The sequence below is a fragment of the Blennius ocellaris genome (assembly GCF_963422515.1).
Source record: "Blennius ocellaris genome assembly, chromosome: 23".
NCBI lineage: Eukaryota > Metazoa > Chordata > Actinopteri > Blenniiformes > Blenniidae > Blennius > Blennius ocellaris.
The window spans coordinates 13,721,992-13,734,388 of record NC_137672.1 but is presented as its reverse complement, the minus strand read 5'-3'; the positions used below and the strand labels follow the sequence as shown (position 1 = coordinate 13,734,388).

The 12,397-nt window shown below is 43.1% G+C and overlaps 1 protein-coding gene across 3 annotated transcripts in view; it reads left to right on the top strand.

The window, feature by feature from the left end:
- Window positions 1–12,397, top strand: part of LOC308146933 (ADAMTS-like protein 1) — a 91,068-nt gene that overhangs the window by 76,433 nt on the left and 2,238 nt on the right. For all 3 annotated transcript variants that reach the window (XM_080518940.1, XM_080518939.1, XM_080518941.1), the window contains 11 exons: window positions 2,355–2,677; window positions 4,857–4,986; window positions 6,966–7,176; window positions 7,259–7,438; window positions 7,526–7,679; window positions 7,821–8,829; window positions 8,922–9,049; window positions 11,070–11,136; window positions 11,259–11,463; window positions 11,573–11,682; window positions 11,799–12,019. In XM_080518940.1, the coding sequence (XP_080375066.1) occupies window positions 2,355–2,677; window positions 4,857–4,986; window positions 6,966–7,176; window positions 7,259–7,438; window positions 7,526–7,679; window positions 7,821–8,829; window positions 8,922–9,049; window positions 11,070–11,136; window positions 11,259–11,463; window positions 11,573–11,682; window positions 11,799–12,019 (2,738 nt within the window). The remainder of the gene's footprint in view (window positions 1–2,354; window positions 2,678–4,856; window positions 4,987–6,965; window positions 7,177–7,258; window positions 7,439–7,525; window positions 7,680–7,820; window positions 8,830–8,921; window positions 9,050–11,069; window positions 11,137–11,258; window positions 11,464–11,572; window positions 11,683–11,798; window positions 12,020–12,397) is intronic.

The window sequence follows — 12,397 nt, the reverse complement described above, 5'->3', positions numbered from 1 at the left end:
GATTTTGCTCAATCCCGCCCCCCCCCTCCAAAAAAAGAAGCATGTCTTTCCTCGAAAAGCACATAAATATCTGTGTATAATATGCCTTCAGTTATGCGCCAACAACAATATCTGCCTACCATATGGAGCCAGGTTACAGGCATGAGAGGAAGAAGGAAGGAGAGAAAAGGCCAGTGTTAGACTTATTGCACCTTCACTGCCAGGTCTTCAGCTCCGAACCACCGCTGTGCAGTTATTTGAAAGATTTGAATCAATCCGGCCAAATTATTTTGTTTTTGTAACTATGAGAAAATAAAACCTTGATGCATTGATGGAAATATAATTGATTTGATTATTGTGAGGCCTGAGAGGATAATACAAAAAAAAAAAGTGTTGTTTCCTTCCAAAGATTGTTTTTGAACTGACAGATGTATTTTAACTGTGCATGAAGATAAACATTTCTGCGGGTTTGCTTTTTTGACTCCGTTGTTCCTGTTCCAACGTCGACCCGTGGGGGATTCATTTGTTTGCCCAAAAACACAGAGAGTCCGTGAGCTCTCATAAAGCGCCAATTTGGGTGTAATTATGAGCTCATTATTAAGGCATTTTATAAAACAGTGTGATGCTCTTGTGTTGTGGTCGGACCGTCAGAGCCCCTAAGAATGCTGAAGGCTGCTGTACGAGAGAGAGAGAGACCTCATGAGATTCCATATGACGCCTGTGCGCACGAGGAATATACTTTGCTGCCTTTAGAAACTTAGTTCGTCTCAGAAAAGATTAGGCAACTTTGCTGAAAACAACGAGCAGGAAATGCTTGTCTTTCTCACTGATTGCTTATTAAAATGTTAATGAGTTAAATACCCAGCGATAATGTCTCAGATGCTATAGGCCCATCCCACTGTGACTGCATCTGTCAAGTTCTTTTTATTACAAATACACAAACATCCACCCAAATCCTGACACATTCATCTTCTCATGCAACACAAAGAGAATGACTAAGTATTGAGTGAATATTTAAGATCGGTAAATACAGAGGAAATTAAGATGAATAAGTCGAGATAGATAAATATATTTGGTAAACAAAATAACTGCAATCAGAAACTGTAGAATATTTGTTATTTTTTAGAAACACAGTTCCATAAATAAAGAGATATGCTCTAAAACCAATGACTTCTGATTAAATCAGAGACCGTTGTGATTCAGCAGAGTTGATACAACTACTGGTGGCTATTCTAATAATGCTGATATACCGTCACTGATATTGTAATTTATACGCATTTTTTCACATGCTTTGGTAACGGTAAAATAGAAACATGGACAGCAGTCTGAAAATAGAAGAATCCTGAGAAGAGTAATGTGCTAAGTCTTAACTTTAATGTGGATATTTTTTTGTATCAGGAAGGAATTGTGTGAGAAACAACTGTAACACTGAGTATTTATATCAAATACATACAGTCACTTTCTAGAAATGCAATATGTGCACTACAGCTTCTTAATGGATCTGAGAACCTGAGATATGCTTTCATGGCTTTATAATGATAAGACAAGGTGGATCAAGTGGATCTCATGTAGTTCCAGTCCCATCTTTTCGTGTTTAGCATAACAATGATGGGACTGCTGCATCATCCGTGAGCAATTATGGATCACAAGCGAGGCTGGAAACTGCTGTTATGATCTTCAAAAGCAGCGCAGATGTGAACATCGTTGAATCATAAAGGAAGCTCTATTGGTTTTGTTTTCCCCTCCTTGAACCTGCACAGCATTAATGTTTTTCATCATTGCCAATGTTTCTCTTTTCATATCCGAGAATGCTTTAATTCTCATCAAGAGTGTCTATTAAATTTGAAGATCAAGAGGGATTTGAATACCTTTCTGTCTCACGCGTTCTACAGATATTATTTCTTTTATGCTCTCCTGAAACTTTTGAAGAGGTGACAGCTCAGTCTCTGGACTCTAAGTATTTCCTCCTTGGATCCATTGTTTAAGATGAGGAAGGATGAGCATAGATGCCAGTAATAGCTTCATCCTAATGCTGTGCAGCTGTTCAATTAATCACAGCGCGGCTGTTTTTCATAAGTACTCTGAGAGTTTATGAACCGTGGAGTAAATTAATAAAATCTGCGTGCAGGGAAGGCTAAAAACTTGTGAACTGCTATCAAACTACTTCCAAATGAGACGGCGCTGGATTGGAAACGTTCCCGATCGAATCCGACTGGATTGAGTTAAACTGCTTTTCCAGCCTGTTCGGCATTAAACATATAGACTTCGGAAACGAGCAGAGTTTCTATATATTTTATGTGAGCAATTAATCATTCCCTTTGATTTTTTTTTTTTCTTCCTTCTTTCTTTTAACTGGTGTTGTTTTTCCTCTGCAGCTTCATCCCCGGTCCCTGGCAGGCCTGCAGCCGGACATGTGGAGCCGGGACCCAGCGACGGGCCGTCAAGTGCCAGGTGCTGCTCTCCTTCTCGCAGACGGTTGCCGACCTGCCCGATGATGAATGTGACGGGGTCAAGCCGGCTTCGAGGCAGCCTTGCTACCGTACGCCCTGCTCTGGAGCAAATGCAGAAGAGGCGAAGGAGGAGGAGGAGGAGGAGGAGGAGGAAGAGGAGGAGGAGGAAGTGAAGACGCCCGGGAGAGAGGAGCTTCACGACTGGGAGTACGAGGGCTTCACGGAGTGCTCGGAGAGCTGCGGAGGAGGTATGGATCTGAAATGATTTCTGCCATTTCAGAAAGTAAAGAGTGAATATTAGGAAAAACTGAAATGGGACTGTGGAAACTTATCTTACGACTATAAAGTATTTAGTCATTCAATGGAAGACACACACATATTCATTTCAAATGTATAAAACACAAATGGTTGTTGTTATAGTCTTAAGCAAAGTAACATACATGTACAAATAATGCAAATGGGTTCATGACTCTTCTTAATTATTTAGTGACTCAAGGTTAACTTGTGAAAATCAGAAGTGCAAATCAGATGATCTGCTGTTGCGACCCTGCAAGGGGAGAAATTGATAAAACCCACCAACGCCACCACAATTAAGACTGACTCAGTGGCTCAGCTGGTACAGTGGTAAATCTTGATTCCCTCAGATCGGTGGTTCAATCCCTCATCTCAGCCGGACCTTAAGGCAAATTGGGAAAGACAGTCATCTGCACTCATGTTGAACCCAGTGGTGTGCTTGCATGACAGCCGTTGAATTTTGGTGTGTGAAAGGATGAATGTGACTTATTGTGTAAAATGCAAAGAGTCTGCCAAATTAATATAATGTGCTATAGAAGTCACTTTACATTTACAGACATGACAGTTTCATTTGAGTTGATGGATAATAGTTGCTTTTATAAAGTGTAATTCTCTGCATACTATTTCCATAAATAGCATGTCCTGAATCTTAAAAGACACATTCAAAGGACATTTTTCCGCCCACTGTGGAGGATTCAGAGGTTTACAAGCAGTGGATTTCACTTTCCTCACCAAAGTCATCGATAGTCCCTGGATTTGATCCAGTGACTTTGTGGGAATAAACTTGTGCAGTCTGACCACCAAATCGATTTCAACACATTCAGACATTCAGTCATTTACGAACTTTATCTAACTTTCAAGTCTTCATTTTATAGATGCAGAAAACATACGGAGGTTGTATCTCCTGAAAGTCAACACATCGCCAACAGTCTCCTCGAATTTACTCCATCGAATCAAATGTGAAACGCTCCGGTAGTAAACGGTGACATCATATGAATAGATGACTAAATCTATGGGAGTTTAGACTTTGAGCAGGAGTAAGTTATATTATGTTAGATGATAATGGATTGAGTTACAGGGTCAGGCTGAAAGGCTATCCGTCACAGCAGACGTGAACGCTTGGCCAGAGGAGGGAGACAGCTGACAGCTTTCCTAACCATCCTGCCAACACCCGCTGAGGCCAACGTTGACCCCCCCCCCCCCCCCCCCTCCCCCCCACATCAAAGTCTGTATGCCAGCATTGTGGGTCTTTATGTTGAAGTCTAAAGTGTAACTCCATTTTGGTCGACGTGTGTTGCGTGCACGCTTAACAAACTCCCACTGGGGGATGATTTCAGACTGGTATCAGATATCGCATGCACACCCTGAGGGCTGCGCTCCTGTGGACCATCACACCACTGTGGCGTTTGAAGTGCCTGCCTCGCTGTTATTGTCCCCACATGAGAAGCAGACTCACAGATTTATGTTACATTTCTTTTAATATGACCTTACTTTACACGCAGGAGTTTATTTACAGTTCAGGCTGTACAGATGGTGTGTTTTAATGCTCATTGTGTTTTTTTTGGGGGGGAGAGTGTTTATTGCACAGGCTAATATCTGCGCTTTCATTGCAATATCTGCTTACACTATATGAGCTTCTCCTCTTTGTGTATTTGTGGCAATTTCAAAGAGAGGGTGACTTGGTTTTGGCCGAGAGATTGGAGAAGTGAATTTGCGATCGGTGGTTCGAATCCCACACCTGGGAAATAGAGCAAGGCTCTGGAACCACTAGTTCCCCACCATAAAAGCCCACAGCCTATGGCCTTCGGGTTAAAGAACAGAACTTGGGATTTGATGTTTGTAGGTTTGAACCCTACAGCTGACAGGTTTCCACTGTGTTCACTGTGCTCACTGTCCTTGAGCAAGACCCTCGAACCCACAGCTCCGTGGTATGCATAGTTATTATGACTAGGTAGGATGGGCTAAAGGCAGAAAAGTAATTTCCCCAAGTCAATTGATAAAGAATGCTTTCTTTCTTCTTAAATTGAACATGAGGTGGGTTTTTTTGCATTGGATCCTAGAAATGTATAGAAATTTCAATAATATTGCATTTCAAAACTCGTCTGTCCATTTTGTGACTGTGCTGTACCGCAGGTGTGCAGGAGGCCGTGATCATTTGCCTGAACAAGCAGACGAGGGAGGCGGCAGATCAGAGCCTGTGTGTGAGCGCCCGGCGCCCCCCGCAACTCCTCCAAGACTGCAAAACGCAGCCTTGCCCGCCAAGGTACAAAAAACACCCACAAATAATACATTATCACCAGTATTATTACTTATTGCTTTAAAACATTTGATGTAATGAGTAGAAATAACTTAAATGTGGTCGTAATGGTTAGAACTTTTTTTTTTTTGTAGCAGGGAACCTTATTTATACTTATATTTACATACATATATGTTTATAAATATACTTTATTTATAAACATATATTTATATTTCCTTTGTTGCAAGCCCTGTTCTATTCCTGGCTTAAACAACTGCAACTCCTTTCCTCTGAAACCATCAGACACGCGTCACACTAGTTAAATCAATGAATAACTACTAATCATTGTTGATGAACAACGAAGAGACTCAAACTCTTCTAATCCACTTTATTCTGCCTCTCATATTAAACCACTTGGGCCAATTAAATCACAGTCGGGGCGACTGGAGTCTGATACTGAAGCGGGATGACAGAGATAGATGATCGTATCAGAGAGAGCGGGAAATTAAGTCTTGTGGAACCTGGTCGAAATCCGACACAAGAGGGATCCAATATCAGTGGTTAGCCGTACCTGCGAGGCTAAGATGTAAAATTGTCCTTGGAAGAACGTTTTGAGATATACATAGCTATGTTACTGCAGAAAGGTAGGAGGCTTCAGCTTCTCTACTTTGTGTTTCCACTTGGCAAGCTTCCACTGCAAAATACCACCACTTGGCCTTTTATAAAACTACAAATGACCTTTAATAATCACACGTCATCTTGATGAATTAGTCACGTTACCGTGAGGGTTAATGGTGTTAGTGTTTGTCCTGAGGGGCTGCTGCTATAAAAGCTTGTAGAGGTTGACTGAAGTCATATGGCCAAGCATGACTTCAGCCTCTCAACGTAGTGGTAGTATTTTCATTAAATTATAAAATACTTTACATGTAGAAATAGAGGGTCATAGATGAAATTTTACACAAGTAAACCTTTTAAAAAATGAAATAAAGTTGCTCTACATGGCAAATGAGCAGTGTTGTTCATATGTTCAGTTGTTTTCAGTAAATGGATGTAATGTTGTTCGAATTTAATCCCCCAGCCCAAAAAAAACATGAAACAATATATGTTGTTTAATGTAATAACTTAAAATGTTATTAGTTAGTGGATTTTATGGTGGGCCACACGTTTCAAATTAACACCGGGCACATTGTCCACCACTGTGTGTTCCACCGCTCACACTTTGGTCAGAAAAACCCAGAGGCTTGCTGCCTGTACTGGCCTGTTTTTCCAGGCCTTGAGTCTTGTTTTTAAGCACAACAAACGCTGCATTGGACTTGTTTCCTTTGGCCCTTCACTCCCTCCCTCAGGCCTCCTCGCCCTCTCATATTAAGCTACACTCTTTGGATAGTGTTCCCTCTGAAGGGAAACAGCCATAGGATTTTTTCTTTGAATATAGTCCCGCTCCCTGTACAAGCTTCATTCCCAATTCTCCTCAGTCCCTAAACCCTTGAGTAAATACGAATAGTTTTGAAATATCACCTAATCTGTCAAGCCGAAAGCGGAGTTGCTGCCATCTCAGCAAAGCCAAAGATTTAAAGGCATAAACCAGTTAGACACAGGCCTCTTACTGAAATAAAGCTGGCGAGGTAACTTTGATGCTGGATTAATGGCCCAACATGAAATTATGTGTTACTACAACAAACATAATAGTCCACATAGGTCACGGAAAAAAAGAGGAGGGCAAAAGCAATGCCTGGGGAATTTGTCATTTATCACTGAAATCAATCAGAGATTTAATGTATGTCATCTTTTCACTAAATATACTAATTTATTGAAAATGACAGATCAGAGGGACAGTTAAGGTTGAGAAGGTTACCGGTTGAGATGGATATGTTGGAGATTGCTAGGTGTAATGAAGGACGACACAGAGAACTGCAACTTTTCCGTATTTCATGAAGAACTTTGTCTGTACAGTAGTGTTTTATATCAGATGTTTAGAGTCTACTGACATACAAATGGTTTTATAGGTGGGAAACTGGAAACTGGACTTCGTGCTCTGCAACCTGTGGGGTTGGCCTGATGACCCGCACCGTGGCGTGTACCCACCGGCCCTCTCGGAGCAGCAACCACACAGCAGTGCTTAGAGATGTGGACTGTCATAGCCCCAAACCCGGCCCCGTCCAAGCCTGCAACCGCTTCGACTGCCCTCCCATGTGGGACGCAGGGGACTGGGGACAGGTAATAGATCTCCTCTATCGCTCTACAAATGTACAACTGAGTAAGTATTGCCGATCTAATATGTACAACCTTATGTCTTCAGTGCTCCCAGAGCTGTGGTGGGGGCGTTCAGAAGAGGCGGGTATTGTGCAAACAGCGGCTCGCTGATGGAAGTATCCTGGAGCTGCCGGACACCTTCTGCCCATCCAGAAGTCTGACCAGCCAGCAGCCCTGTGGCAAGAAGGACTGCCCACCTCAGTGGATCACTACAGACTGGACACAAGTAGCCTGTCAATATTAGCAAAATTCACATATGTTTTACAATATGGTTTTTTACTTATTTTGATGTTATGAATATTCATTTTTCTAGTGTTCAGTGACCTGTGGAAATGGCATTCAGACTCTGCAAGCCATCTGTAGGAAACCAAGAGAAAATGGACAATATTCCACTGTAGACCCTAAGGACTGTCTTGAGCTGGCCAGACCCATCCGAATCCGAGCATGCTCCCTCAGGCACTGTGAAAGTAAGAGACCCTCTATTCACCTCTTCTGTGGTCACTTGTATTCCTCATAAAGGGAGGCATGTTGTGTGAAATTAGAGTTTAGCTGAAACACTTGCAGGGGCACAGCCGCAGCCGCTCACATGTTCTTTGATTTGACTGCAGACAATGCAAAGCCCGACCCGTCCATACTGGCTCAGAGGAACGTTTACATCCAGTGGAAGAAAGGGAAAAAGGTACAGTTGGTTGTTGGCGGCTACGCTTACCTGCTGCCCTGGACAACTGTTGTTCTCCGCTGCCCGACCCGCCACTTCCGTAAAGGCCACATCCGATGGCTGAAGGAAGGGAAGCCTCTCGTCGGCCTCCCGCACCGCTCCACAACCTCGCTTGGCTCCGTCAAGATCCAGCAGGTCCGCACTTCCGACGCTGGGATATACACATGCGTCGCCGGCAAAGCCCGAGAGCATCTCGTTCTACAGATCATTGGAAGCAAGCAAAAGCTGTCCGTTCCAGACTCGTGGCTCTTTGACAATGGCCAACAGAAGGTTTGGTGGCCAGACGTGATCTCAGCCAGGGAGACATTTCAGGACTTGCCCATTTCTCTCAACCAATATGACAACATCGTTGAGCAGTTGCTTGAACTGAAAGACTCAGTCCAGGAGGAAAAGCACGTTGGCGACAAGCCTCACTCCAGTGAGAAGAACAGGTCGACTCTGGAGGATGACAGAGCGAGTTCTGAACTTTCCGTCCCCGTTCTGCTCACTGCTGACCCCCGCAGGTTAGATGAGATCATGCAGAACCTTTCCGCCGGCTTTGGTGGACTGCGGAGGGAACAGCTCATCACTCAGCTGCTCGGTGAGCTCACGATGGCGGAGGGCGACACCAACGAGTCGACTCTTCACCCGCCGGAAAGTGCAGAGTCCTCCACCCAGTCGCCGCTCCTTTATAAACCCAACACCAAAGCTCACTCTCCCAGACTCAGAACCCCTGTGATAATCCAGCGGACAAAAAAGGCGGGAGGGGCACCGCAGTCTGAGCTGGTCGTTTCCGTCGGTGTGCCGGTGGTGCTGCAGAAACCGGTCGCCACTTTGGTGCTGAGGTGCGAAGCACTCGGGAATCCAGAACCGACCTTGAAATGGACAAAGAATGGAAAAGAGCTGCACTTCAGCAACAGGTAAGAAACTACCCTTCAGTGTGATTTTAACTTTATTTCCATGGCACAGCCGACTGTGGCTAACTGTCGGGACGCTGTCTTTGTGTGTCCAGAGTAGATCTGCTGCCCACTGGTTCACTGAGGATTCAGTCTCCTGGCAAAGAGGAGGAAGGCTTATACACTTGCACTGCCAGGAACCGTGTTGGAAGGACGTCTCTTTCATCTTGGCTGCAGTTTACAGGTGAGATCCAACATTTCCTGTCTCCTCAGTGATGTATTTCCTCACATTACAAGTTTTGACTCGGGGATATTGTGGCAAAATAAACATTGCGAAAAGCGCTCGTGTAAAGCTTTATTTCTGGAAGGGATGTACAGTCATGTCGAGCTTGAAAACGAAAAGATATTATACCTGTGGTTTTGGTTCATTTTTAAATTTAGAATTTGTCCTTATCAGCTTTTTCACCATGATTTCATCCTGTTTTATGATCACCTCAATCTATTTTTTCAAGTTAAGCATGTCTTGCCTGTACATGGTGAAAAATCGCTTCGCTGTGTGTCTCAAGATTCCAAAATGCCTCATAACTTCGAATGACTACATCAACTTCTCTGTTGCAGACGAATTGATTTTTGTTGTTGTTGTTGTTGTTACAAGTACTGATGTAGTCAGCAGCACTGACTTAATGTTGAGTTTAGCATACCCTATTTAACTTTTATGTATTCAGTTTACACTAATTTGTGTTCTTCTGCGGTTTCGACTGAGAGCTTCTGGGAAAACATTTTTTTAAGATGAGAAACACGCAGACACAAGAGTAACCATAGACGCACATATGCAGGCAGATTTTTTTTTTTTAAGTTTCCCCTTAACTGAATCAGAGGAGATATCTCTCCTCTGATTCAGTGATGGAGAATGTCCGGGGCATCACGCAGTACCTTCGTCTCGTTAAAACGCGATCAGCCCCAGACTTGCTTCGTCCTCATCAAAGCGCCATCACGGCGGGTTTCCTGATTCTCCAGCACTTTCCAGACCCATACGGCAACAATTAGAGGTTCCAGGCAATGTTTCAAGGAGGATTAAGTGGATGTAACCCATTCAGCTAATCTAAATGGAAAGGATAAAGAGGCTTAAAAGTGCTGAAAAATATCCCGACTGTATTTTCCTATATTTCCAATTCTGGTTCAGTTAAAGCCAACATGAGGGATGCACTCATGAGCATTTTAGGGATAAACTGTAAGAAGAAAAAGTTTAGTCCACAGTCTGAATAACTTGACAAGGAACTGAATTAGAAATGGAATTTATTCCTGGCTTTGCGGTGAAAACAGACTTACTCTGAGGAGGACATCGGCCTTGTGAAAACACAAACCAGAAACCTTTTTGACGACGTGGAAGACTAAATTTTATTGATTGCATCTTATTTTGAAAATAAACAGGTGTATCCACTAATATGTGGTAAAGATGTAACTGTAGTGTTTAGCAGAAAATTCAGCAACATTGTCATAATAATGTAATGTTGACCTTAGTAAATGTTTCAGGTGTTGTTGGTTGCAGAGAATTATCATAACCATCAATGATATGTGTTTTATTGAAAAAAAATTAAACGTTGAATCGAATTTACCTACTACTTGGTAAGGGACAAGTTATTTGCATGTGTTTCACCCTGTTTGCGTGAAAAGTGAGCTCTGCTGTAGTTGGATTCTAAAAGTACATTTATTAGAAGTGTCTGCTGGTGGACGAGCCATTTCATTCCCTCCTTCCAGTTAAATTAAGGTTCTGAAAATGGGACATGTAGTCCAGATGGACGGTCTATTCCTTCTATCACACCCAGAAAATCACACCCTGAACTTAACCGTGTAGATACGTCCCCATTTTCTTTAAATCTGCTTTATTATTCAGAAAATTTACTCCAGACGCCACTGAACTGGACAAAGTTGTATAGAAGATGAATTGATGTCTTGTCACATTGTGATTCCTACGACCTCAAATAAATTATTGATTCTTCTGATCTGCTGATATATAGTTAATATTAGGACTTGGGCTAAAAGACAAAAGAGACAACAGCCCTTAATAGAATAATATCTCATACATGATAATCACTCAAGTCATCTGATTTGTCTCCATAAGAGTTGAACATATTGAACATTTGTATTAATAGCTTGGTCATTCAATGCCACTGCCTCTGGGTCTGTGGTCTTTTTTTTGGCCACACCAGGCAAAAGGTTCTGGATAAACCACCGCTCAGATTTGTTCGCTCCTGTTTTTTCAGGCGTTAAAGAGAGGAGAAACAGCAGCCTGTCAGCTGAGCTTTGTCAAGGACAAGTCTGCCCCCTGAGGTTTGTCTTCTGTACTACATTACTGCTGTTTAATACGGCCCATAGCAGCTGCATACTTTCACATCACTGGTGTGAATATTCACTGGCGGAGTTTTGGTCGACTGACTCTGTGGTTGGATCAGGTGGCGGGTGGACCCTTGGTCATCGTGCTCTACATCTTGCGGCGGCGGATCCCAAACTCGGATTGTCCACTGTTTAAGAGGCCCTGAAGGCAGGTGGAGAGAGGTAGAGAGTCAGCAGTGCCTGGTAATGGGGAAGAGACCCTCTGACACCAGGCTATGTAACATATTGCCCTGTGCCAGATGGGCCACAACCTCCTGGGGGCCGGTGAGTCCACGTTCCCTTAAGCTTTTAAAATGTGAACTTTACTGAGATCAAATTGCTTTAAAGAAAAATAAGCTCGAATTTGTAATTCTGATTGAATGTTCTGTTTTAGTGTCATGGCCAGTGCGTGGGTCCGAGCTTGGCTACACAGCACCGACATGTTTATTGCCAAGACACAAACGGTACCAAAGTCCCCTATAGGACTTGCAGCGGGCTCCAGAGGTAAATGCAACTATCAGATTATGAAGGATTGTTGAGTGATTTTACCTAATTGCTGAAACATCTCGTGTTTAATGGACAAATCCGGAGCTTTTTATCATGTGTGTTTGTGTCGTTAGGCCGAGCTCTGTGAAGAACTGCTCCACAGAGATGTGCGCTCTCCAATGGCGCGTAGGCCCATGGACGCAGTGCACCGCCTCCTGTGGTCGCCATGGTTTCCAGTCCCGTCAGGTGACCTGCATCCATCATCGGACCGGCAAGGCCACAAGAGACCACCACTGCATGTGGAGGCCTCGGCCTCCCAGCTGGCAGCGCTGCAACATTCTGTCGTGTGGGAGAGGTGAGGAAAAAAATCTGCACTCGTGGACTAAAATGGTTTATTTAGAAATATTGGTTTGAAATAAAATGACTCTATTTATTATATATTGTACACCATAGTCACTGCAGTGTACTGAATTCCCTCTGAGAAGCATTATTTTGTGGTAAAATAACCTCATCACTCGCTTGTTGCCATAACTTGCACATGAATAACATAATTTTTGAGGTCTAGCGCTCAATAAACTAGTGAAAGAAAAAAAAAAACCTGATATTTGAACCGAAGGAAAATGAAGAATTGAAAGCCAGTTTTGCAGTGTTTGCTGCCGAAAGCCGCAACTCATAACACTCGTAGCTTTCATTTCACATGATGAGGTTTGAAAGTATTTTTCTCTTAAGATGT